The 27478-nt window shown below is 52.6% G+C and overlaps 2 protein-coding genes across 2 annotated transcripts in view; one reads left to right on the forward strand and one right to left on the reverse strand.

Annotated features, from left to right (window-relative positions):
• DGLUCY (D-glutamate cyclase) overlaps positions 1 to 4642 on the forward strand; it is a gene marked incomplete at its 5' end in the record, with an annotated part of 55176 nt that extends 50534 nt beyond the window's left edge. Inside the window, 2 exon segments of the mRNA XM_081228343.1 lie at positions 3240 to 3413; positions 4511 to 4642. Coding sequence (XP_081084469.1) covers positions 3240 to 3389 — 150 coding nt within the window. The 3' untranslated portion in view covers positions 3390 to 3413; positions 4511 to 4642.
• Positions 4643 to 8897: 4255 nt separating this feature from the next.
• Positions 8898 to 26314, reverse strand: GPR68 (G protein-coupled receptor 68). The gene is made up of 2 exons (XM_081228346.1): positions 26216 to 26314; positions 8898 to 12206 (listed from the first exon to the last, which is right to left on the reverse strand). The coding sequence occupies exon 2, from the start codon at positions 12106 to 12108 to the stop codon at positions 10993 to 10995; it is 1116 nt and encodes a 371-aa protein (XP_081084472.1). The 5' UTR covers positions 12109 to 12206; positions 26216 to 26314; the 3' UTR covers positions 8898 to 10992.
• Between the last annotated feature and the right edge of the window lie 1164 nt (positions 26315 to 27478).

The following is a 27478-nucleotide window of genomic DNA, read 5'->3' on the forward strand; positions in this document are numbered from 1 at the left end:
GTGAAAGTGCAGAGACATGAGGCAGTGCGTTGTGCAGGGGATAACTAGAGTCGTCCTACTGGAGTTCAGTGGGTCGCTCCATGGAGACCCCTGGGTCATCAAGAGATGCCGGACAGAGCTGTGGCCTGAGTTTTGGTGAAGTTTGGCTGGTTAGGAGCGGAGGAATGTCCCTCATCTCTGTTCTGTGTGTTGCTTATAAGAAGGGCCTCTCATATTCAGGGGATGTGCTCATGACTGTAGCAGGAGTGGGCACCATGCTGAGGAGCCCAGGGAAGGTGGCCACCACCATCCAGGGCACACCCTGCCCTCTCTGGCCCTTGGCTGTGCCCCAGGGGTTTCACTTGAGGGCAAAATAAATTGTTGGAGGACATTTCCCAGAGCTTATCAGGAGGCAAGAGCTGATTGATGACACCTTACAGGAGGGGCTAAGGATGGATGGATGGATGAATGGAGGGATGGACAGACTGCTGGTAGGCTGGCTAGCTGGATGGATGAATGAATAGCCCGATAGATCAATGGATAATGGTTGGATGGATGATACAGAGAGGCAGGAACATGACTTCTGGCCTCATCCTGGCTACCATTCTCTTCCAGCACTTTCACCCCACTCCACTTTCTTTATATTTTTTAAATTGAGGTATAACTAACAGAGTAAAGCACATAATCTTCAGCGTACAGCGGGTGAAGTTTTACACACGTACACATCCATGCAGCCACCACCAAGACCACAATGCAGAACAGTTCCAACTTCCCAGGAGGCCCCTTTCTCCCACCCGACTCTGAACAGCAGCATCACCTGAAAATCAGCCCATTATGCTCCAAGCATGAAGCAATGGTGACCACCCACACACTCAGCCTCGACACCCAGAAGTCATCCTGGGGCCTCTTTCCGCATCCACAATGAACCAGGCCCCAGGCCCTGCCCCCTCTGCCCACTTCAGGCCTCTGTCCCTCTCCTCCTGCCCCACCGTCTCAGCCTGGACTGGTGTGGCAGCCCCCAGGCCCTCTGTCTCCAGCCACTCCCTGGTCAGTTCTCCTCCCCGCCCCACCACCTCCTCTTGGTGGGGCCTCCTTGAAGATGGTCTGGTCGTTTAGGGATTCCTGGGAATTTGCAGGCAGTCACCGTTGGCCCAGCTGGTCCCTGTGGCTCTTGGAGGCTGAGTGCCAGCCAGTTCCTAAGCTGTTGACTGATCTCGTGCACCCTGAGGACCCCCAGGGCTCTGCTGGGACCGAGAAGGATGTGAATGGTGGGGGCAGGCAGTGTGCTAGGGGGAAATGGCCCTGTGGTCCCAGGAGCCTTGCCCCATAAAGAGAGAATATGTCCCAATGGAGGAGAAATGGGAGAATAAAGTCCAGACAATTGACGGAAGATGCCATTCTGGGCTGGGTACCCCTGGGAAGGGGCTCTTGGACAAAGGGCTTGCCTGGAAATGCTCCGGGCCTCCCTCCTACCTTGGGCCCCAGGGAAGAGTGGAAATGCAAGCTCTCAGGCCAGGTGCGAGTAGAGACAGGTCCTAGGTGATATTTGCCAACACTTTCTCCCTTGTTTTGAAGTTTTCCGGGAGTGCTCCCCGTAGCCCCTGGCTTGGTTCACTCCTGCTCTTGTCACCTGTGCTCCTAGTTGCCCCTCCTCCAGAAAGTCTTTCTTGAGCCACTTCAATAAATGGGATTGGGGGCCCCTGCTCTGTGCCGTGATCCCCATGGACTGTGCCTGCCTGATCAGTCATCTAGGATGTGACGCCCCCGGGAGTGTGGGGGGCAGGGACCATGTCACATTCACCACTGTATCCCTGGATCAGGTCCTGGCACAAAGCAGGTGCTCAATAAAACTTTGATGGGTGATGGAATGAATGAGCAAATGCCTGAGCAGGAAGCTGAGAACCTTTCTCTGGTCTGTCGTGATCCTCCTGCTCTAGATCCTTTTGTCCCCTTCCTTTGTTTGTAGAGGAGGAGAAGGAGGTTGTGCTTGACTTCTGCCCCTCGGGCACCATCTTCTCTCCTGTGTCTTCACCTAAGACCCACCTTCCTCAGGGGGACCTGAGCTGCTCAACAAGGGACAGACACATTAGTGGCTTAGACAAGTGGTTCTTTGGCACCTTGTTTTTGGAGGGAGATGGAAGAAAGCAAATCAGATCACTTTTTTAAAAAATCAACAAGTCAAAGGAAGAAAGCTCTGGGCTAAAGACCAGGGGACCCAGCCCTGCCAATAATAAGCGACCTCATTTCATGAGCACCTACTGTGTGCCAAGGACCGTGCTAGGTGCTTTACTTGCATTTTCTCTTTTTTAAAAATAATTAATTAATTAATTTTGCCTGCGCCGTGTCTTAGTTGCGGCATGCGGGATCTTTAGTTGCGTCATGTGGGCTCTTAGTTGCGGCATGTAGTCTTCTTAGTTGCGGCATGTGGACTTCTGAGTTGTGGCATGTGAACTCTTAGTTGCAGCATGCATGCGGGATCAAGTTCTGGGATTGAACCCAGGCCCTCTGCACTGGGAGCGCGGAGCCTTACCCACTGGACCACCAGGGAAGTCCTGCATTTTCTCATTTAATCCTCACAACAACCTTCTAAGGAGGCATTGTTATTCTCATCCACCTCCCCATTATACAGATGGGGACACTGAGGCACAGAGAGGTTAACACACCTGCCAGGAAAGACCCAAGTCAGATCTGTCTGATTCTAAACCACTCTGCCTGCTGGGCCCAGGGTAGGGTTGCATTTTCTCCGTGGCTCTGCTCTCTCCAGATTCTCCCACAACCGCACCAGGTAAAGTCTAGAAGGTGACTGAAGCAGGGCTAACGGAGGCTAATAGCGAGGAGGAGCTCTCAGGAGGAACAGGGACCTTCCTGGCACAAAGGCTATTGGCAGATAATGCAGAGCTGGGCAGGGTGAAGTTGGCAGGAAGTAGCCAAGCTGCCCCTACAGAAGTGAAGCTTTAGCGTCTGTTAAGAAAATGCAGATTTCCATAAAAAACATACTATATAGTTACATGAAGAAACAGCCCAAACTCTTCAAAGTAGCAGCTTCTGGGGAGTGGACTGGGGAGTCCATGAGGTGTGATGTAGGACATTGTTATTTTTCACTATGAGTCTTCCAGTGGCGTTAGTATTTTTAAACAACATTTTATTTTTAAAAAAGAGACTATGTCAAGTCAAACGTTCTTTTTCCACTTATAAATGTATGTATTTCTTTCTTTTTCCTCCCCCTCCACTGCTTCTATCTCTGCCCCATTTCTTTCCAGGAAGAAAAAATGTTGGGCATCCTGGTGCAGCATGGAGTCCGGAGCGGAGTCTCAGGCACCCTAGGCATGGAGGTGGACGGGCCGCCCTTCCATGGCACTCACGCCCAGATGATCCAGAAGCTGGTAGATGTCACCATGGAGCAAGGGTGACCATGCACATTACAGGCATGGGGGGTGCGTACTAGACGGCTCTAGGGAGGAGTTCCCTGAGGGCCCTGGCTTTCTTGTACAACAACCTTGCAAATAAACACTGGCCCTGGGTGAGCAACGTGCTCCACAATGGCCTGGGTCACGGCGTGCCCACCTCCTGGGTTGGGGTTCGGGGCGGCGGGTAATGCAGGTGATGTGGACCGAGGAAAACAGTCCTCTGGGGTCCCTAGTTTTGGCTTTTATTCCTAAATGCCAGGAGGCATTGATTTCAACCTCCTCACCCTGGCTTCTTCAGGCCACCCACGCGGTCTGCTCTGAGAGTCTTCTGACCAATCACTAATGGGGACGCCAGTGAGCAATGAACTTCCAGGCAGACACAGAGGGTCCTGAATAATCCCCCAGGCTAATAAAGAAACAGCAAAATGTACAAGTGTGTAGTGTATATTACGAAGCTCTGGGGCTTCACTAAAGGTTTACTCATCACCACCACCAACAAAATATTTATACCTTTGAAATGCTCTCTTTTTCAAACAACATTCTGTTTATTTAGGCAAAAGATTTACCTCCATCCTTACATTTGTCTCCATCACTTCCCCTGTGCCCCTCCCCCTCCCTTACCCCCTTACATCCTGATCTCCCGCCGCAGAGCCTGACATCTCTCCCACCTCCGTCCCGTCTGCTCACCCCCCACTCCAGAGCCAGACTCTGCGCTCCTTGCATAGAAGGGCAGCCACATTCCCGGAGCCCGGGGGTGGGTCACGACCTTCCAGGGCTTAGATCGCTCACAGAGTCCTCTTGGACAGCTTATCGGTTTGCCCTTATCTCCTTCACAACTTCCCACTGTACATTCCCCGACAAAATCCGAAGCGGAATCACTGACCACGTCCCGTTACATTCACGTACTGAACCAGTACGGTATCTTGTGCTGGATCATCTAGATGGGGTAATGTAAGCAGCTTTTGGCAGGAAAGAGCTTTTGTCTTGCACTTTAGCAAAATTATATTGTAACTAACCTTAAACCAGGCTTAAACCCCCATGCTCTACTCATCTCTGGCCCAAGCACACCTTTCAAATCTTTTGCTCACACAATACCATGCCTAAGATGTTGGTTCTTTCTGTAGATCAAAGAAGTAAAAATGAAGGATAATTAACAGACGACCAGATCTCTTCTCTAGCTTCCCCTTCAGTGATCTCAAGAACAAACTATGTGAACGAGGTAGAATCTAAAGAAAGATCACAAGGAGTCAGCAAGCCTTTCATGCAGTGGGAAATGTCAATGAGTTTGATCCCCTATCTCAATGATTAACTGAGATGACTTTCCCTTTTCCCTTTAAAAACTTTCAAGGGCTTCCCTGGTGGCACAGTGGTTGAGAGTCTGCCTGCCGATGCAGGGGACACGGATTCATGCCCCAGTCCGGGAAGATCCCACATGCTGTGGAGCGGCTGGGCCCGTGAGCCATGGCCGCTGAGCCTGCGCATCCGGAGCCTGTGCTCCGCAACGGGAGAGGCCACAGCAGTGAGAGGCCTGCATACCGCAAAAAAAAAAAACAAAAAAAAAAAAACAAAAAAAACTTTCAAGGCCAAGCAGAATCTTTGGTGCTGGTTTTGGGGACACTAATCCACCTTCTCCCCAGATTGCAGGCTTTCTGATTAAAAGCAACGTTTTCCATTTCTACCAACACTTGTCCCTCGAGTATTGATTTTTGAGCAGCGAGCAGCTGGATCTGAGTTCAGAAATAGTAGTCCTGCTTCCCAGCTATGGCCCCAAATGTTTATTGTGCCTGTTTTATTTCCTTAAGCATGTCAAGTTTGATTCTTTTAGGGGCATACATTTTAAAGCGTGGAACACATACTATAGAAATTAAATTGTACACTCCACAGCAAAACCTAAGTGTGTAGTTCAATGATCTGGGGTTAACTTCCAATGCTCCCTACACCCGGTGTGGTGAAGCCTTTGGCCAGAAGCAGCTGGGGTGGGTGCTGTCCTGACATCCCTTTGTCATTCTGGTGGGGAGTCCCACCTACGTGTCTGTGCTCCTGCTGGTGTGACATCAGGACCACTGTAATGTGCTCACCGTCCTTCTCCATTTGTGATGTCTCACAGATCGGTGAACCCACCTCAGCTCTAAGCCTCACTGACCAGGTCTCCTCCAGTTACAATTTGTGTCCCTGATTTGGGTCTGCAGAGCTCCATGTAATGGGGGCCTCTGATTGAGAGTGCATCCTGGCATTGCTGAAATCTTGATGGCTAGAGAGAGATGAAACATCATCTGCTAAGGCTCCCAGGACTTTTCTGACTCATATTTTTGGGGAATACACATTAATGGGCCTTTGGTTTTGCAGTAGTAATAGCAGAATTCTATTCTGGCATGAAGAAGTTTGAAGCCTGACTGTAATAGGCTTCAGTTACTGAAGATAACTATAATAGGTTATCTTCCCTGTGGACAGAAGTTTATGGGGAGAGATTTAAGTCATTTGGGAAAGAGGCTAAGACCTGGGTGGAGCCCAAAGAAAGCTGAGAGTACAGGTTCCTAGTTCTGGAGCAAAGCATTCAAAGGTCCCCCTGCAGGGAGAGACAGTCCTGTGGCCCTGCGGAAGGGGCTAAGGTGCAAGAAAGGGCCAGGAGAAGATCCCTTAGCAGGATCCAGCCCAGGGACCACTGGAGCTCTGAGTTCTAGGATCCAGTTTTATGCTTTTCTGTCTACAATATGATTCCCACTTAGGCCTTCAGTAAAGTTTTGCTCAAGTTCACTCTAGTCTTGGCTGTCTTTTGGGGAAGGCTTGTGTCCACATCTGAGGCGGCATTGTAGGCATGGCTCTGACCTTGAGAAACTGGTTACAGGGGGACAAGAGGTGACCTACAGGAATAGTGGGGAGGCCCAGGGTGAGAGATGGGCTGGGGTGTCCACCAGGATGGATTCCTGAGGTGTGTGAGCATTCCTGGGCATTTCTAGGAATATTGAGAGAGGATCCTGGTAAGCAGTAACTGGGATGCTCTGTGGGTGTTCAAGGGCAGGCTGGAGACCTTGGGCACATCGAGGTGCACATGCCCCACAGACCCTGCAGGTGGGATTAGAAGTTAAGCGAGCCAGGAAGGGGGTCAGGGCTCCTTAGCCCCCGGATATCCTCTGGCCAAGTGCCCCCCTCGTCGCTCAGCTGGGCAAGGCAATCCTCTGAGGTCATTTCCTGCCTCTCATTGCACAGGCCCTGCTGACCGCCAGCCCCACCTTAGTCCAGCCCTCTGCATTCTACTACTTTCTGCCCATTCCATGTGGGTTCCACTGGCTCCACAGAGTCTAACTCTCAGATTCAAAAGACCACTGCTCTAGGCAGGACAGGGGTGTGGCTTAACAGCAACTCACATAAACTCAGTATATGTCAGTGATGTGATGTGCTTGCCAGGAAGGCCATTACGTTAGTAGAAGCACAGTGTGGTAAATGGTCCCTTTCTCCCCAGCACAGGTTGGACAGACTGTCTCACTTCAGATCCAAGCAACACAATTGAAGAAGTGGGCGTTGTTCAGATGAGGTACAAGAAGGTGAATGCTCAAACCCTAAGTGGAGGTGGCTTGAAGATCTGTATGTCGGAGGCTGGCTGGATGCTCACTAATTCTGCTTCCTCTTCCTGCGTACATAGGAAAGTTACATTTCCCAGCCTCCCTTGTAGTTAGGTTGGGGCCATGTGACTGGGATCTGGCCAATAGAACGTGAGTAGCAGGGATACCAACTACTTCCAGACTTGGCCATAACCCGCCTGTGAGATTCTTTTTGTGCTGCTTCCCCTGACTCTGTGGATGGAAGGGGAAGACCCCGAGATGAGGGAACCTCTTGATGAACAAATCCTGAATCACTGCCATCACTTGGGAAAAAGACTGGCCAGAAAATAGTTGCTCTTTGGACTTTGCATGAACAGGAGATAAACTTTTATTGTTTTAAGGCAATGTGATTTGGGGGTATATTTGTTACTGCAGTATAATCCAGCCCTGTCTAATACAAGCTTGGAGATTTAACACTGAGAAGTAGGATATGAGACTTTTCTTCAAATACCAGCACCTAAAGGGTCATGTCTTTCCAGAGGCCAGAACTAAGGCCAGTGGGAAAAGTGGTTCCACTTTGGCTCATGAGGAGTTAAGATTTTCTGCCCAACCTTGGAATAACTTGTCTTGGGTAGTAGTGAATTGGTGTCATTGGTGGTACTTGCAGAGAAACTGGGCTGTCGTTTTGGGGAGATATACAGGGGATAATTCATAGGGAAGGAATTGGAGATCATGACCTCTGCAGGATTTTCTAACACTGATATCTAATGTCTAATCTACCAACGTCTTTCTGATAGTTGTTGAATTAAAGCAAATGGAATTGACACAGCATTTCCCCAGAGCACTGGGCACCATTGTGACCCCAGGGTTATTGCCATCAAAGACCATCATCTTGCCAGATGAATTCCTGGAGGCTGCAGGATCATGAGCTGCAAGAAGCACATTTTTCAGAAAAGCACTGAACCAAGGAGGTCCAGATTCTGGCTCTTTCTTGGTTGTACCAGCCAGAGAAAAGCAGCAGATGGGGATGTATTCTGTGCTGAAAATTTCTCCCACACTTGTCTGGCCAAACCACAGACCAGTGTGTATAAACAGGAAGATGAGCCCTCGTCTTACTAAGCAACAGTGGTTAATGAGAAAGGAATCTAATTGCTTTTGCCTCCTTCAGTCCAAACCAGATGGACCTTTTCTTCCACCTTTTATCTTAGGAAAGAAAGGAGTCTTAAACCCCAATAATATCCTTATTTAATCTGTTTGGAAGAGGATCGATTCTTCCAGAGCACTCCAGGACTCCAGGAATCTGACTCCAGGGAAGGATTAAGTGACTAAAACCAAATTTACGTTTTAACAGGATGCATTTAATCTTTCATGATAAACATGGAGGTGCCACTGTTGAGAAGATGCTCCAGCTTCAAAAGGCTGATCACTAAATGTGGGGCTCCCCAAACACAACCCAAACAGTAAGAAGAGCCCCCCAAGGGGTGGGTACAACAGGCCTTCCTGCTTTGGCAATCTTCACTAGTGATGAGGGGACTGATCAACCCCTCCCTCACCGTGGGGAGCAGCTATTCAGGGGGTAGAAGGGGTCCTGTGTCCAAGGACAGGGAATGATATTTTCCAAACTGCAGGGCTGAGTTCTGTCTTCAGAGGGGAGGTGGCCAAATTAAGTCCCAGAATGAATTTGCAACAATGTGCTGCAGAGCTCAAGACACTTCCTGAATCTCAAGAGGGAGAAGGCCCTACCTCATTTGAAGGCTTCATCCTTCTTGGCCACTACTGGATAATCAAGGACAAGTCCCCTAATTGCTGTTCAAGTTTTCTCTGAGAATGTCAATCCCTGGACCTTCCTGACTCTGTTGGGTATTTCATGGGCCCTCTAGATCCCCCTGGTGTTAGAAGACCCTCCCTCCCCATAAGAACTGCAGCACACTCCAGCTGTGGCTGGTTACTTTACTTTATTTGAAGACTCAAGTTTGCTACATAAATCCATTGCATGGTCCAACACACGTATACTTGGCATAAAAGAGAGGACAATACAAAAATACAACTCTTGACAGTAAATGGAACTGCCCTCAGCTCATGCCAGTTTATCCCAATGGGAATGTTCATGTTTAAGATCAAAACAGGAGGAAATGTGGAATGAGGAAGCATGGAGGTCTCAACCAGTGTCATTGCCCTTGTAAGATCTGGTCTGGGGCTGGGTGGCCTTTTTTTGCTACCTGCAGACCTGGTCAGTTCCTCCTCTGTGAAGGGGAAGAGAACCTCCCCAGGTTATGGAAGGCCATCCAGAAGGAGCTAGAGCAAGCCCTGGAACCCCACTTCCTTAGGGCACACCCACCCTGGGCTATCAGTCTTTGGACACCTCTGATGGGAGGGTTAAGAAACTCAGGGTGACTCTACCTCTGGGAGAGGGGAGGGGAGACATGAAGAGAGATTGAAAAAAATGTTCTCCCTGGCAGCCCTTTAACAGATTCCAGAAATCTTCTACTGATGCCAGCTTCTATCTCCCCATCCCTGGTCCCTCCCCGGGCTTGAGCCCACCTAGCCTCTTAGCTGTGAGAGCTCAAATCCCAGGTCTTTGGGGGAAGTCAGAACTGGCTCCAGCCCACCGACCAGGAAATCTGAAGGGCTAGCATTTCTAAAAAGGTGGGCAGGTCCCTGGAGGAGCAAGAAGCTCCTCTGGTCCTTGGTATATCCCCCAGGCAGAGGCTTAATATGATTGGGCACAAAGTTGCAGGAGCCCTGTCACCAGCTTTCCAGGGCAGAACAAGAGACGGCGGTCAGTACCCTGGTCTGCATGTGGCCCGTGGGCCCACTGTCACTCTCCAGGTGGGTGGGGTGGGACAGCTGGCAGAGGAGCAGTGCTGAAGGACCAAGGAGGCAAGGCGAGCCCAAGGCCCCCTCCTCTTCTTGTCACAGGGGCTATTTAAACCACAGTGGAGCTTCACCCTGGGGCTTTGGGCTGAGAGATAACAGAGCATGCATCTCCCAGTTGTTTGTTTTGTTCTAAGAACTTGGGGACAATGTCATGCTCCTCTCTGAGACTGCTAGGCACTCCAGGCTGTGTGGCAGGGGACACTGCCAGCAGTCACATGACCCTAGCCTCAGTGGCTTGGGGCAGAGGTGTCATGGAGACCCTGGCATTTTAACCATGGACACACACACACACACACACAGTAGCAGGCTTCCGGGTCTGGTGTTTCAAGGTAGACAGAAACAGAAGATGAATTGAGGTGAATCTGTGTAGGGAACTCAGCTGGACGTACTGCTTTAGGCCTCTGTCCTGACCCTTGAACGTCATTGCTGACTTTAAAGGACCACAGACATCACCCTATGGAGCCCCAGGGAGCCCTAGGATTTGTTTTCCATCAGCCCTGGGGCTTGGGGAATCTGCTCAACTCTCCTCGCCTGTGAAACTGTGACTTGGCTGTATCTGGTGCCTCTCCTCTGCCTGTTACTCCCCCACTGTCCCCCACAAACACACACTCCCAGTGCCCCAAACCCCTCCCTACATTCCTTCTCCCCATCCAACCTCCGGGCCCACTCATCTTCCTTCCCACCCCTTCGTGGAGTGAGGCTCAAGTATGAATGATGACAATACACTTTCGTGTGTCACCTCCCCCGATTACACCAGTGCATTTGGACCGGTGTCATCTGCGACAACGGCATTTGAAGGCCCTGGCAGGTGTGCCCCCAGGTACCCACTCTCATCTCCCAGGCCCCTCTCTCCATGTCCTCACACTCTGCGTCCCCCACCCGAGCTTCTCTTTGAAAACCTCCTGGAGGTGAGCAGGTCTTCCTCCCACCAGCTGCCCAGCTGGCAGCAGACGACCCCCATGCACTGTCGGGGCTTATCCCCACACTCAACAAGCAGCCCCGTGGGACTCGGCAGCCACAGCAGTTTCCCTGGAACCAGAGAGGTTGTGCTGCGGCCCAGACCCAGGGCCCCGTGGCCCAGGTCCATCGTCCCCTCCGACAGCAAGAGGCACCTGCCTTGGCCAAGTGGGCAGCTGTCGAGCAAGCTCAGGCCTTGCTTCGCCCCGCACGTGGGTGATGGGGCGACACAGCTAGGCCAGTCCACCCGCTGGGGACCCTCCCGCTCCGGGTGGTTGAGAGGTCTGGAAGGCCGGGTGGAGCTTCGTCAGCACGTTGGGCTCCTCGCTCTTCCCTGGGGCCTCGGGGGTGCCCAATGGGTAGGCCTCCCGGGCCCGGCCACTGCTGGCGCAGGTGAGGAAGGCCAGGCAGGCCCCGCGGAGGCGGGCCAGGTCCCTGTGCGTGGTCTCGCTGACGAAGCAGTAGAGCACGGGGTCGGCCACGCAGTTGAAGCTGGTGAGGAGTAGGGAGAAGTGGTAGGCGTTGAAGATGCCCTTGGCGAAGTGGCAGCTGGACTCCCAGAGGCTGCGCACGAGCAGCAGCACGTGGTAGGGCAGGAAGCAGGCCAGGAAGATGACCACGGTGCTGAGTACCAGCCGCTGGATCTGGTCCTTGCGGCTCTTCTGGGTGCCATGGCTGCGGCGCACGGCCCGCAGGATGCCCCGGTACGAGGCCAGTAGCAGGCAGATGGGGAAGAGGAAGCCCACCAGAAAGCGGTAGTAGTTGATGCTGCGCTGCCGGGGCTCGAGCGGGTAGTGCTCGAAGCACACGCGGTGCCGGTCCCGGTCCTCCACCACCTCTTCGTGCATGAGAAAGTAGATGCTGGTCAGCAGCTCCTTGGCCCAGATGAGCACGCTGACTCCCACGGCGGCCTTCAGGGTGCGGAACTGATGGAAGCGGAAGGGATGGGCCACGGCCAGGTAGCGGTCGATGGAGATGCAGCAGAGGAAGCCCACGCTGATGTAGATGTTCTCGTACAGGAGGATGCCACACAGCTGGCAGGACAGGTCGCCGTGGGACCAGTTGTCGTGCTGCAGCACGTACTGCAGCCAGAAGGGCAGCGAGCAAATGTAGAAGAGGTCGGCCACTGTCAGGTTGCACAGGTACACGCCCAGCTCATTCCGGGCCTTGATCTGCAGGTAGCCGAAGTAGAGGGACAGGCAGTTGGCTGGGAAGCCCACCACCAGCACCATGACATAGACCACCGGCGCCAGCGTCTGGTGGATGGTGTGGTCGATGGCACAGCTCAGCGAGCCGTTGTCTCCAGTGATGTTCCCCATCTTTGGGCCTGGAGGGGCCTCACCCCTCATGGGCTCAGGAAAGCACCTGTCTCTCTACCGCCATCTTGTTTCTAGGATGTGGTTCAAGCCATAGCAAAGGCTGGGCCTCATTGCTGATGGGTAAGGCCCTGAAAGTCAAAGGTGGAAAGGCTTAGGATAAGAGGAGCTAACATTTATATAGCACCTACTGTATGCCAGGCACTCTTCTAAGTGCCTCACTTAATTTAGAAGATGATCCAGCCAACCAACTCCAACTCAACTGAAATGTGACTTATGTCTCCCCATCCCCCTTCCCTGGCTTCCTGTCCCTTATTTACTTTCCTGGTCCCTTGGTGCAGCAAGCAAGGCCTGGAGCTGGCTCCAGGGAAGCTCAAGGTGGAGAACAATTCCAGCCCACATAACAGTGAGGGCCCCAGCCACTCTCTTCTGCAGCACTCAGCTCCATTCACATTTTTTGTACTTGCTCACAGGAATGTACCAGGTCAGTAAACTCTGAGGCCACAGCCCCTCCTCGGGGCCTCTGCTACCTCACCTCCGTGGAACCGGGAACCTAGCACAGGGGGCCAGGCACCGACAGACACGAGCACCAGAGTACGGTCAGCTGCTCACAGGCTGTGCAAGTCGTTTACACTTTCTTAGCCTCAGTTTCCTCATCCATAAAATAGGGATATGGGAATTCCCTGGCAGTCCAGTGGTTAGGACTCGGCGCTTTCACTGCTGGGGCCTGGGTTCAATCGCTGGTTGGGGAACTAAGATCCTGCAAGCCGTGCCACGAGGGCAATAAATAAATAAATAAATAAATAAATAAATAAATAAATAAAATGAGGATGAAAACACCTGCCCTCAGGGTCTGTATCAGGGCCACATAAAATATGTCAAAATGCATGTCATTATTTTCCCAAAGGCAATGAGGCCGAATAAAAGATGTTAGTCTTACCTGCATTAGTGAAAAGTTCACATTGCTGAGAATTTAACAAAGAAAATGCTATTGCTGTATATACAAATACATTGGAACAAGACAGAATAAAAATTTTTTGTTGTAGACCTACTTTATAAATTAATATATCAGAATGAAAGGACTGAGCTGCTCTATTGATTTAACACTTCTGTCTCAGATGAAATATCACACTGTGTCTAAATGAACTTTTTTGTTGTTGTTGTTTGTAATCATCCTTCCAAGAAGACTTTTCAGGCATTTTTTTTCCTAACCACCTGCTCCCATGAAATTTGAATATCCCAGATGTATTTCATATCTGTTTATGTATCATGGGCTTTTGGAGGATGACAAGTCACTATAATATCTAAGATTTTTTTCACCCCACCTAAGAACCAATTTTCACCCCCCCCCTTGAGAATGCATCGTCTCTCTGGCTGCAAATTCCAAATGAACGGGGTCTGCATTAAGTTGTTTTGTGGTATTGGCAGATCAATCTTGCCCTTTGCTGTCTCCTCACCATAGTCAAGCTGGAACTCACAGACCAGATGGGAAACCCCTTCCACAACCAACAACGTCTCATCACCTGCTGACCAGGGTCCCTCCCTCCGCAGCCTCCCTCCTGCTGGCTCCTGACTGGCCCTGTAGGCACCAGAGCCCGGGCTCAGACTGGAAGTTGGCAGAGCCTTCTGGGAAGGGGCCCAGAGATATTCCAGCCCAGCAGTTCCAGTCCTGGGGCTCATGGAGGATAAACTTGAGGGCTTCCCCCGAAATCACAGGCTCAAACTTGTAAATATGTAAGTATGTGCATTTTCCTGGAAAAGGGTCCTGTGGCTTTCATAAGAGTCTCTAAAATGGGCGAGAGATGGGTCTGGCCCAAAGCTGCCCCCTCTCACCTGGACTCCCTGTGGCTCTCTCCGTGGCCAAGCCTCCCCCTGCCCCAGTGCTCCCACTCACGCCCCTGACCATTATCCCCCGGGCAGCCACAGCAACCTTTCCAAAATACAAACTGGATCTTACTCTTCCTTGTTTAAAACCCACTGAGACGGTTTCACAATGAGTTATCACACCCACAGTAAAACTCCCAGACTCTTACAAGACCCAGCATGATCCGGCCCCAGCTCCCCCTACCTTGTCTGCCGCCAGCCTCACTGGCCAGCTTTCTGGGCCTCGTCACCTGGCCTCGCTCCAGTCTCTCCTGGAGTGCTGCCCCCTGCCCTCTCCCCACCTCCACCTCCACCTCAAGGCTGCTCCTTTGCCGCCAGGTCTCAGCTTAAACACCACCGCCTTGTGGGGCTCTCCCTGACCACCCCACTAAAGCGGCCCCTCCCCCATCACCATCACGCCTTCCTGTTGCATGGCTCTGCAGAGCTCCCATCAGTGTCTGAGATTTTTCTTGTTTATTTACTTGTCTGCTTGCTGATGATCTGTCTCCTTCACGAGGATGTAAATTCCAAGAGGGCCCTGTGCACCTTGAACAGTGCCTGGCACACCACAGGCACTCCTGAGTACTCCTAGAATGAATAAGTGAATGCCACTTCCCCATTTTACAGATGAGGAAAATGAGGTTAAAGGGGAAGTGACTTGCCCAAAGCCAGTCTAAGGAAGGAAGCATGGGCATTAGAATCCAGGTCTCCTTTCTCCAAGTCCCACCTTCCTGCCACGTCTAGTCCCCACCTGAGCCTCCCCGCACCCTCTCAGTCCCTGGAAGACGAGGACTCCTAGGAGGGCTCACCTCCCCATCCTCTCCAGGATACAGGCCCAGATTTCAGTGTTGGTGGTGGAGGGAGGTGCTTCTTGTTGTTGTTTTCAATTGTGGTTTGATATACGTAACATAACATTTACCACGTTAACCATTTTTAAGTGCACAGTTCAGTGGCAGTACGTACATTCACACTGTTGTGCAGCCATCACCACCATCCACCTCCAGAACTTTTTCAGCTTCCGCAGCTGAAAATCTGTACTCATTAAACACCAACTGCCCATCCTCCTCTCCCGAGTCCTTGGCAACCACCAGTCTACTTTGTGTCTCTATGAATTTGACTGCCCTAGGTACCGCATATAAGTGGAGTTGCACGGAATTTCTCTTTTTGTGGCTGGCTTATTTCACTTAGCATAACATCCTCAAGGTTCATCCATGTAGTAGCATATGTCAGAATTCCTTCCTTTTTAAGACCCAATGATATTCCATTATATGTATAGACTGCATTTTGTTTCTCCATTTATTTGTCAGTGGGCACTTGGGTTGCTTCTACCTTCTGGCTATCGTGAATAATGCTGCTGTGAACATGGGTGTACTACTTGAGTCCCTGCTTCCAGTTCTTTTGGGTATATACCCAGAAGTAGAACTGCTGGATCATATGGCAGCTCTATTTTTAATTTTTTGAGGAACTGCATTCTGTTTTCCACAGCGGGCTGCACCATTTTACATTCCCACCAACAGTGCACAGGGGTGTTTTCTTGTCTTTTGTGTTTTTGTTTATATGTTTTGATGGTGAGAGGAAGGGGCGACGGGGCAGCTGAGGCCTGTGACCCCTAAACTCTGCACAGCCCCGCGAGTCACAATTTGGCCCCATTCGTCCTCCTCTTGCCAGCCCTCCTGTCCCTGGATTCCAGGCCCACACCTGAGCGGTCCCCCAGGGACACCCACCCAGGACGTCCGTGTCTCTGAATTTACGTCGGGTTCTCCGCAGTCCACATAAACTCTACCCACAGGAAGATAAAAATTCATTCATCAGCACAGGCTCCCAGGCACCAACAAAATCAGGCAAAGGAAACCAAAGTGAAAACACGTCCTGTCAGGTCTTAGGAATTTGTTGAGAGTCACCTGGCCGAAGCCTATTGTTTGCTAGGGCTGAGTGTACGCCTGTGTGAGGCGGGCTGGTGTGACCGTTTGTGGGTTCCTCTTTTCCGGGCCGACGATAAGCGAATTCCGTCAAGCAAAGTCAGAAATACTCAAGTCTGCAGGGCAAAGAAGCAACACATACGACGTTTAGATGAAAACACCTCCTCCACACACACGGCATCGCCTCTGTGATTTCAATGCCGTCACACTCTGATGACTCCCAGACGCCTCCCCACACCCAGGTGGAAGGCTGACAGAACCAGCTTCCTTCCGCTGCACAGGGCATGCTCTGTGAGGCCCACCCTGCTTTCATCGTTTTCTCCACTAGTCTGTTCTTGGAGGTGGCATCTCCTCCTGCCCAGTCACTCATGTTGGGTGGCTGGCCTGCAGCTTCCTCCCTCATCTTCGTCCACAGCATCCACTTGATTACTCCGTTCTACCATTTTCAACTCCTAAATATTTCCCACATCCGTCTCCTCCTCTTTAGCTGCCTCCCCAGTGTCCCAGATTGGCTTGGTCAAGACTTCCTCCCCAGAATCAGTGCACGGCCTCCTATGGGATTCCCTGTCTCCGCCTCACCACCCTCAAAGCCATCCTCTAAAACAAAAACCTAACCTAATCACTGCCGCTTCAAACCCTTCAATGGCTCTCCAATCATCCATCCATCTGTCCATCCATCCATCCACTCATTGACTTATTCGTTGTTACAGCAAATACTTATTGAGTGTCTATGATTACATGGAAGGCACCGTACTAGACACTGGCTCCTGGCGTAATTCAAGTTGCTTTTAGTCTCATGGGAGAGGGGAGAAGCCAAGAGAGGATTAGCTCCCAGGGAGAGTACAGGACATTAAGGGAGTTCATAGGAGGTGAACTAACCCAGCTAGAAAAGCCTTCCTGAGCAGCACTTTACTCAGAGACCAGAAGAAGGGGGCAGGGCAGCCAGAGAAGAGGGGAGTTTCTGCCTGTGGCAACAGTGCATGCAACAGGCCAAATGCCGGAGAGAGAGAACGGGCACCCGTGTGGAACTGAAAGTAGCTTGGCACAAACAGCTAGGTGTGAGGGGGGCGTGGCCAGAGAGGGGACGACAAACAGCTGTAGAAACTGCCAACTAATTAGAAGGAGCTGGGGACAATCAGGGACACATCTGAGATGTTCTTCAGTGCTTGGTCCTCATAATCTCCCCCAAATTATCTGTTAGATGGATGAATGTGTGAAGAGGTAGGTGGGTGGATGAGTGGACGGATGGATGGGTAGGTGGATAGATGGATGAGTGAACAGGTGGATAGATGGATGAATGGGTGGGCGGATGGGTCAATGGGTGGATAGATGGATGAGGAGATGGATGAATGGATGGATGGGTGGGGGGTTTTGAGGTCAGGTGCTGGGACAATGGAAATATTATTAATAGAAACAGAAAAGTGAGAGGGAGGAATCACTGTGGCCTCCTCTCCAGCCACCTGGCCTCTGTTTAAGCTGCCTGAGCTGGTCGCAGAGGGCCCTGCTTTTTCACCCGGGCCTCATCACAACCAGCTCTCCCTTCTGCCACTCCCTGAGGACAGGCACCCCTCCATGGAAACTACACCTTGCCAGGAATGTCCCTTCTCTACCTGCTGTCCACAGAAAGCTTGCTCCCCCAAATCAAAGGCACAGTGGGTGCAAAGTGTTCTATAAATGGAAAAACGTAGATGGGATGGCAGGACCAAGCCATACCGAATGAGAGCCCTCCACATGCCAGGAACCTGAAAACCTCTCAGGAACGTTTTTGCACATTCATTCTCTCTCTCAACCCTACTTCCCACCAGCGCCCATTTTACAGATGAAGAAACGGAGGCTGCTCAAGATTCTGAAACCAAGTGAGGCCCTGCAGGGTTCCCAGGCATGGAGGCCTTTTTTTGTCCCCTGTTTCTTGTAGGCAAGACTCCAGCCTCCATGACCTTCCCTGAGTTCCAAAGGGCGGATTGGAACAGTTGCTAATCAAGGGAGGAGCAGCCAAGAAACCACCTGAGACAAAATTAAAGGGACCAGAGAAGCTCATCAAGATTAGGAGGCCAATCACCTGAGACAAGATTAAAGGAGTGCAAGCCCTGTGCACACCCTAATCTTGTCGGAGATCCCACCCTTGAACCTTTGCTATAAAACCCTTCATCAGATCCTCTGGGATTGGAACACATAGTTTTTCCGAGGTGGGACCCTCCCCCCCCCCGCCCAGGGTCCCCCTTTGCCTGGCAAAGTAATAAAGCTCTCCTTTTCTACTTCACCCAAAACTCTGTCTCCAAGATTCGATTCAGCTCTGGTGTACGGAGAAGCTGAGCTTTCGGCAACTATTCCACAGCTACGACGTAGGCCAGGTTTTGAACTCAGACTGGTCCACGCTTTCCTTCACACCATGCTATCTTTCTGTTCATCACAGTTGTTACAGAGTGACCGCCCTCACCTCCAGGCTTTGCCAGGCTCCAGTCCATACATATGCCACCACGAGGCCACCAGGCTTGGGCCTGGGCCAGCCCCCTGCACCTGGCAGGTCAACCATTTCCTCACCACCCATGGAGGAAAACCTACTGTGTGTCCGGGGCTGGGATCCCCAAGGTGGAGGGGATTGGGGCAAAGAATCAAAACACAGAGCTGCTGCATCTACCTCATTTTATCATCCAGCTAAGAAACCGAGAGACTACACAGGAAGCAGCACGACACTAAGAGTAAAACTGTTAGACAAATGCCCATCAGCAGAGAGGCCTCCGAGGACTTGTACGTCCAAGAGCAGTTAAGCTCCCAAAGACATGAAGGGCCTCTGACTCAAGCTGGGAGCCGCCTGCACATTCCAAACCAGAAGGCAGAGGTGCCCAGTGCCGTTCAGCTGCCGCATAAACAGTGGTTTAATCTGTCGCCGGTCTCTTCCCAGTGGTGGCACACTGGCACGCACACAGTTAGTCACTGGCCGGGTGGCCCTGCTCAGGGGAGCCCCCAGCACGCCGAGCTGGGGAGTTTCCTCGGCGTGTTTAAACACACTTTAAACAGGGCTGCTTCATTTCCTAAAAGTACCCTTTTCAGAGGCTGTTGATGTTTCCCTCTGGGGTGGGAGTAGAATCAGGCTGCATTTTCCCCTTAGTCCCCGGCTTTCCCTTAAATAGCCTCAGTCCAGCAACAGCAAGGAGACAATCTCATTTCTAAAGCCCTCATAACGGTCTCACAGTTCAATCCCATCTGGGCTCACAAAGTTGCTGTGAGTCGATGGGGCTGACACTGTGAACCCATTTCACAGAATCTGAAGCCCAGAGAGGCTATCCTAGTTGCTCAAGTTCATACAGTAAGTGGGGTGGATCTGAATCCAGAACCCAGGCTTCTAGGCACCAACTCGCTGCCTTTGAGCTCTTTTGACCACAGACCACAGTGAGGAGTGCACTTGTCATTGTAACCAGCACAAAGAGACATCACACACACAGACACACAGAGACCCAGAGCAGTACTTACCCTACCACTTGCCATGCACTCTGATCATTCCATTCTATTTTGTTTTTCTTAAGGGCGTGAGCTGCTGAATTGATTTCCGGAGCTGCTCACGGGTCATGATCCTGTTTGGAAACAGCTGGACTGACCCCCGCCTGCTCAGGGTCCAGACCCCAGGAAGGGGACTGTGTTTGCCGCCAGGTAAGGGAGCAGCAGCCTCAGGGGATCTGGGTCCTCTCTGACTCTGCCCACCAGCTAAAGCCCTGCCCTCAAACCTCAAAGAGCCGGCTTCCTCCCAGTGCTGGCTGGCTGGCAGAGGCCCGGGGAGGAGACTGAACGCCCCTGGCCCAGCCCTGGTGGACCCCCATCGGGTGACCCTGCAGCCGGGACCCAAGCTCCCCTTCCTGCGATCTCCCGCTGGCCACTCCTCCCAGCTCAGCCTAGAAAATCCCAGCTGGAGGCTGCCCATTCCTGAGCTGAGGCAGAATCATGTGAACTCAGATCTGGTGCCAGGCTGGGTGGCTGTGAGGAACGCTCGCCAGCCAGAGGATGAGGGCGGCAGGACAGCTCCCTCCAGGCACCCCGGGCCTGCCTTCCGCACACCCCAGACCTTGCAGGGAATGCTAAAGCCTGAATTAGGGGCAGGGACCCCAGGGACTTGGGGGATGCAGGAGGAGCGGGGTGAGCTGATTCTTCCCATCCAACCACTTGTGAGCACCTACAAGACACCAGGAGACACAGGATGTTGAACCCCTGAGCCAGGGATCTTGACTTGAGCCAGACAGGCTGACACTCAGATAACTAGAAAGTACCATGGACACAAGAGCAAAGGCACATCAGCAAGGGCAGGAGAAGCTGTTTCCACTCCCACCCCCGGGCAGTCACCCTTCAGCCGCTAGCAGCCAACATCTGGGTCAGTGGGTCACAACTACATTAGCAAATACCCGGGGAGCTTATAAAAAATAACACCATTGCTCAGGCCCCACCCCAGATGAATTAAATCACACTCTCTGGAGACAAGGTGCCAGCGCCAGTGTTTTTAAAAGCTCTCTGGGCGATTCCAGAGGGCGGCCAGGAGGAGAAGCACTGATGTGGAGGCGGGTGGATCCTGTTCTGCAGACCAACAGAGCTACGGCATCAGAGGAATTCTCGCATCAGAGGAATTCTCTGGGTTGTTGAGTAAGGCGAGCATCAGTGTCCTTAAACAGCGTGGCCCAGAGCGGGGAGCAAGCACGGGGCTCTGGCCTCATGGGGTCTTCTGGCTCTCAGGGCTCTTTCCTAAACTCCCTCAGCACAACAGGGCCGACGGGACCCCTGGAGGTTACCCGGCTCAGCCTCCTCATTTTACAGATGGGGAAACTCAGGCCCAAAGGGGCAAAGGCTCTAGATAGGGTCTTACAGCTAAATGATAGAGCTGTGATTCTCCAAATCGGCTGCGGTGTTATTTCGGCTTAACCTCCTCCCTCCAAGGTGTCCCCTTGGAAGCTGACCGTAGGAACGTTGCTAGAGCCAGGAAGCCAACGTCCACCATGAGTGGGGGTCACTGAGGATGTGCATTGTCCCTATTTTGTTGGGTGATCTGTGGTTTCATCTTCTCCAGACAGTGAATCACTACAGTCCTGACGGGGGGGCTGTTTTGGTAGGGGGCCCAGGAAAAATCCCCCTCTGCGGGGCCTGGGTCTCCAGGCAAATGGTCCTCTGTCAGCTGCACCAGAAGCCTCTGCCTTGTTCCAATGCAGTGGTGCCTGTAGACATAGAGGCTATTTTTTCTTTTTTTTTTTTTTTTTGGTTGTGCAGCGCGGCATGCGGGAACTTAGTTCCCCAGCCAGGGATCGAACCCGTGCCCCCTGCAGTGGAAGTGTGGAGTCTTAACCACTGAACCGCCAGGGAAGCCCCAGAGGCTGTTTCCGAGTGTAGAAGTCTGTGGGCTCTGCCTGACGCCATATGAAAGGACAGGAGCTGTGCGGGGAAGAGTGCAGGATCGGTTCAGTGGTGAATGCCTGGCTACCCCCAGGACACACCGACCAAAGAGCACACCCCTGGTTCTCTGTACAGGGCGGCCCAGCCTAACAGGACTCGCACACACAGGCTGTCTACACCATCAGCACCTATACCTGTGGGAACCACTGATGGCACTGTGTCCCCCCCTTTCCCCAGGGCCAGGGACCCCCTCCACCTCCCTTCCTATTTGGCCTTTGGAACTGCAGATGGAGAGATGAAGCTGACATTGAATCGGCTAGCCCAGAGCCTCTGTGAAATGCCCACTCAGGAAGAGAAGAGAGCACCCTTACTGTGTTCTACTTTGGTGCTAAGGTGTTCTTCTTTAATCTAAAACAGGAAGGAAGCACTAGAAACTAGCATGAACTAGGATGGTGGTGGCGGTGCTGGTGATGACACCACTCCCTCGGGCTAGAAAGTCCTGCCTCACCCTCTGAGTCTCCCTAGCCAGGGTGAAGGATGGGCAGGCCAACTTGGTAGGACGTTTGTTATGGTGTCCTACAGTATTCCCCACGGGTACTCTACTGATTTGGGGCGAGTTGGGGTAAAGGCCTTGGGGGCTCCCAAAGGGCTCTGACAAATACAAGAAGTGCCTATCATGAGCCGTCTGCTGTTTGACTGCAGGGACCTTCACTGACTTGCGCATTGAACGCTGGTCTTGGCCTTCCCAGGCCTTACACATCAGCACGCACCTCCGTCAGAGGAGCCGATGCAAGGTGCGCACTGTTGCAAGTTCCAAAGTGGCCAGGTGTGAATTAGGATGGCTTTAAAAACCCAGAGGAGGACCAGCAGAGAAGCTCCCAGAGTGCCTGGCACTGCTGCCCTCCCTCGTGGCGTCAGAGAAGAGGTGGGAGCAACTTGGGATCAGGGAGCAAAGTCATTGCCATTTTGGGAGCACGTGCTGAGTGCCTTCCAAATGTTTCCTGTTTTAACCCCCACCTCAACCCTATTTTGTAGGCAAGGCAACGAGACTCAGAGGGCGCCAGCATCTTGCCTAGGGTCACACAGCAGGGAAACTGCAGAGCTGTTGGACTCTAAAGACAGGGCTCTTGACTAGTTTCCTGTTGCTGCTGAAACAAATCACCACAAATTTAGCAGCTTAAGACAACACACATTTCTTATCTTACAGTCTGGCAGTCAAAAGTGGGTCTCGCTGGGCTAAAATCAAAGTGTCAGCAGGCTTCCATTTCTTCTGGAGGGTATGGGGGGAAATCCATTTCCCTCCTTTTCCAGCTTCTAGACGTTTCTGTCATTCCTTGGCTTGCGGCCCCCTTCCATCTTCAAAGCCAGCAGTGGCAGACTGAGTCCATCTCACATTGTACCACTCTGACCTCTGCTTGCATCTTCCCATCTTGGCAGCCACAGTGATCAAACACACAGGCCTCACCGCTCAGAAGTCTCAAGCTGGCCAGGGAGCTGCGACCAGGACTCTTCATACAGACTGAAGGTGGCCCGTGAGATCCAAATGACAAATGGCACTGGACAAGGGCACAGGGGTGGGTGCTTACATGCTGTGAGCTACCGCAACGTACAAGGCACTGTGCTTCCATAAGCTGCCTTGATGGTGCCTAACCGCAATCCTGCAAGGAAATTATTATTATCCCAGCTCTACCACCAAAGAGAACAAGGGTCACCGGGCTGGCAAGTGGCAGCGCTGGGATTCAAGTCAAGGTCTGAATTAACTGTATTTTTTTTTTTTTTTTTTGCGGTACGCGGGCCTTTCACTGTTGCGGCCTCTCCTGCTGCGGAGCACAGGCTCCGGACGTGCAGGCTCAGTGGCCATGGCTCACGGGCCCAGCCGCTCTGCAGCATGTGGGATCCTCCCAGACCGGGGCACGAACCCGTGTCCCCTGCATCGGCAGGCGGACTCCCAACCACTGCGCCACCAGGGAAGCCCAAACTGTATTTTAATAACTCTCAGTGCAGTGCATGGAAATGTGTATGATTGTGTGTCAATGTCCATCTCCCCCTCCGGACAGTAAGCTCCATGAGGAAGAAGGAGCTGGGTCTATTTTGTTCTCTGTTGGAGAGAAGGTGGTTTGGCTCAAAATGCACAACAAAAACGTGTTGAACATTTGAATGAATAAATGAATCTAAACTCCATTGCTTTCTGCAGCCCGCCTGGAAGGCCCGTGTGGTTGAAATTGAAGTTAGGAGCTAACAAACTGGGGGAGGCTGTCAGGATATGGGATGAGGCAACAGGAAGACGGTTGACTCTGAGGGCATGTGGGTGGGCGGCCACGCGTGAAAATGCATTACAGCAGAAGCCTGACAGACTTTGGTATATCTTTGGAGACTCTGTGGTCTGTCTGAGAAGGTCTGAGCTGTCTGGTGCATCCTTCCTGCTCTGAGGCCAGGGCACGAACCACGGGCCACAAGGTCGCCAAGGCAAGCCCCTCCCCACCTGCCACCCCCACCAGCCTCCTGCCTCCAGCCCCAGAGTGCTCCAACCCATCAATTAATAACCGAATAATGTCTGACAGCAATCACTCCAAACACCCGGGGAGCAATCCTCCCTTTTGAGAAACAGACTTCTCCAGTGAGTAAGAGCTATAGAAATGCTCATTACGCTCAGCCTGGGCCACCTGCTAAAATCTAGTTTTCTGAATTCAAATTACTCTCTCTGGCTTCTCCCTCTTGTTTGAAAGGCATGGGGTTGGCAGAGCTGATGACTGAAGCCTCAGAGGTTCCAAGGAAACAGACACTAGAGGAGTTGCCATGTAGCACGCCTGCTCCCTCAGCCCAGAATCAGACCCAGGGAAACTGATCCTGACCAAACAAGCTCTGCGATAAGGCCCTAGTCATGGATATTTGTATCTCTGCTGGTCTTCTCCTAGGAGAAAACCTATGTCCTCTGCCAAGATTAATTAATTTGTTACCAAGGCACCCAGAAAAAAAAAAAAAAAGGAAAAGGAAAGGCTTTTGAGTTGTAGTGGATTCAAGATGGTTGGAAATTTTTGCTAATCTTCTCACGGAGAGGTGGGGTATAAGTCCCCTCCCCTTGAATCTAGGTGGGCTGTGTGACTACCTGACCAATAAAATAAAGTGGAAGCCACACTGTATCAGCTTCTGAGTCCAGGTCTAAAGAGGCTGGCAGCTCCCACTTCCTGTCTCTTGGGATAGTTGCTCTTGAAACCTAGGTGCCATGCCGTGAGGAAGCCCAAGAAGCCTCAGAGAGGCCCACACTGAGAGGAACCTAGACCCTGGGTGACAGCCCCAGCTGCCAGCCAGGGTCAACTGGCTTACCACACGAGTGTGTGATTTTGGAGAAAGACCCTCCAGCCCCAGCTGGGTCATCTCAGCTAATGCTGCAAGTAGAGATAAGCTATCCCCACCAAGCCCTGACCAAATTGCAGATTCATGAGCAAAACAGCTGAGCTATTTTAAGCTACTATCTTCTGCAGTGGTTTGTGATGTAACAAAAGATAACTGGAACAAAAGTTTTTTTTTTTTCTCCAAGATCACATGAGGGCTTATCACACTGTGTGAGATGAGTGTAATAGTCTCCATTTTTCCCATGCGATACTAAGGGTCAGAGAGGTAAGGTATCTTGTTTGAGACCAGCCAGATAGGAAAGATGAAACTCTGTTTTTCACTCTTTGTTTGCTGTTAGACCAGGCTTCTTTCCCTACAGTGTGTCCTGTACCCAGAAGGGTGCAACGTAATAGTAATAACAAGAATACTCAGAACTAATAGTTAGGGGGCACTGCAAGGCTTTTAGGGCAAGATCTTTACCTGCATGATCTCATGCTCTAGGAGGTATACTCTATTATCATGCCCATTTCACAGATGGTGGTACTGAGGCTTAAAAGAGGGTATGTGACTTGCCCAAGGTAATAGCTCTAGGTGTGAGAGTCCAGATTTGAACCCAAGCCATCTAGTTCTGGAACTAGGCTCTCGAGTGCAGATACTCTAATCTATATAGTCTAAAGCAACCACATTGCTCCAGCCGTGCTTCCTCTGTTAGGCTCAGGAATTCTTTTCCCTCATTCCTTCTTTTGGAAGCTTATGTGTGTTGGTGGGCATGGGGGTTGAAGCCAAACCTAACCATATCATCTCAGCTTTGTAGAGTTTCAGACCATTCCCACATCTCTTTTGTCCCACAAGCCCCCTGTGAAGTGGCGTGGTCAGTATTCATCTCCATTTAACAGAGGCCCAGCCACAGCAAGTGACCTGCCCAAAGCCACACAGCCTCTGGCTCCAAGTCAGCGCTTTCTCCTCGGCCCACCGCTAAACCCCAAAGAGCCTTCCCCCTCGGTTCTCTGTTCTCCAGCTCCGGGATTACCTGGGCCCCTTTGATTGCAGGCGGGCCGGGGGCGGGGGCGGGGGGGTGGTGGTGCTGCCAACCAGCCACCCCACCCGCGCTCCTCTGTCCAATCACGGAAGCTTTCCCCTCCCTCGGTGGCAGGGGGTCTTATTCTGGCCCCTGTAATCCCGCCCTGTGCTTGATGAGCTGCGCTTCGTGTGAGAAGGACCGTGCAGATTTGGGGCAAGGAAAGGAAAGCCTGGCCCACACGGCATCTCTGGATCACCTGTGCCTTTGAGCTCTAGGAGGAGAAGAGTTAGCTGTCTGACTTTGGGGGGGGGGCGCGGGGAAGGGAAGTAATTACCAGGTGGCCACGGAGCCAGCCAAGGGGGTGGCTGCTAAACCCGGCGGCAACCGCAGGAGGAGACATCCCGCCCGGCCGCCTCGCCGCTGCCATGCCTGCCCACCGCCCTCACGCACCTGCGGGGCCCGCTCCCGGCGCCCGCCCCGCGCGCACCTGGGGCCGGGTGCCCGCACCCTCACCGCGTGCTGGCGGGGCCGCGCGGGGGAAGGCGCGGAGCTGGATGCTGGGGACCAGGGCCGGCCGCTGCCCGCACCACGGTGGCGAGAGGAAAAGGACTGGCCCTGGGGATGGGGGGACACGTACCTGCGGGGCGAGATGCCGGGGCGCCGGCCGCAGTCACCCCGCGCGTCGCCCGCGTCCCTCCTACGGCCGGCGCGCGGCAAGCGGGGTGGACACCGCGTCCTCGGGCTGCCGGCCGGGGTGGTCTGGGGACGCTGGCGGCCCGCTTCCCGGCCAGACTCCCCTCCTCCTCTTCGGAACACGGAGCCACAATGTGCCCGGATTCCCGCCCCCCTCCCCCCATTCCTCCCGTCCCCGTCGGGCACACCCAGCCCCGCCCGTCAGCGCCCTGCCCTTCGCTGTGACCACAGTCCACAGCCTAGGCGCCGGCCAGGAAGAGCCGCCGAGATTGCGCAGACCCGGCTTGGAGGTCCAGCTCTCCCGGGTCCCGGGGACAGGCTCCGGAGCTGCCAGTGTGGGCTCACTCTGGGCGTGGCTGCAAAAGGACCAGGGTCCTTCTCCAGCCACATCAGAACCTCTAGGTAAGGAGAGTCCATGAAGCGACCTTTCTGTACCGTTCACCTCTGTGTCCCCAGCACCAGCACATCAGTGGCCACTCAGTACATGCAGTGTCCTGTTGCTGTCAGGGCCTCTCTCCGCCTCTCCCCGTTGCTGGACCTCGGTGCCGAGCCCGGGGGTGGGGGGAGGGGGCGATGGGCAGTAAGATGGGTCTGCACTTCGGTTTGCCGTCTCCTGGATCCCTGCTCGGGTGCCTTCCAAGGCCTGAGTGGGCCTGCAGCAGAGGTGGCCAGGGACAGCATAGGGGGCCTCCTAACGGTTTTGCTGAGAATGCAAGGAGGCTCTAGGGTCCTCCGCCCCACAAGCTAAGACAAAATCACTAACGATAGTCACAGCTCTGAGTGTCTGAGTACTTACTGTGTGCCAAGCACTGTTCTAAGCACTTAAATGCATGAACTCATTTGATCCTCAGCATATACTATTATTATCCCCATTTTACAAATGGGGGAAGGAGGCACAGAGAAGTCAGGTAACCTGCCCAAGGTCATACAGGTAATAAGTAGAGGCGACGAGATTCAAACCCAAGCAGGTGAGTCCAGAGCCCTCATCACCACCTGCATCCTATCCCAAGCCACCCTTTGCTCTACCCTCAGCATCTTCTTTCACATCCGCACACCTTACCTCCTGTGTCCCTCTCCACTCAAAAGGCCTCCTGCCCCCATCTCCAGAACTCTTGCCGCAGTTTTAAGACGTGAAAGTCACCTCCCCTATCAAGCCTTCTTGGTTGTCCCAGGCAATTTGTGCTGAGCCCCCTCCCTGGTCCCTTAG

Source organism: Mesoplodon bidens (genome assembly GCF_964165515.1).
Source record: "Mesoplodon bidens genome assembly, chromosome: 3".
In the NCBI taxonomy this organism is placed as follows: Eukaryota; Metazoa; Chordata; class Mammalia; order Artiodactyla; family Ziphiidae; genus Mesoplodon; species Mesoplodon bidens.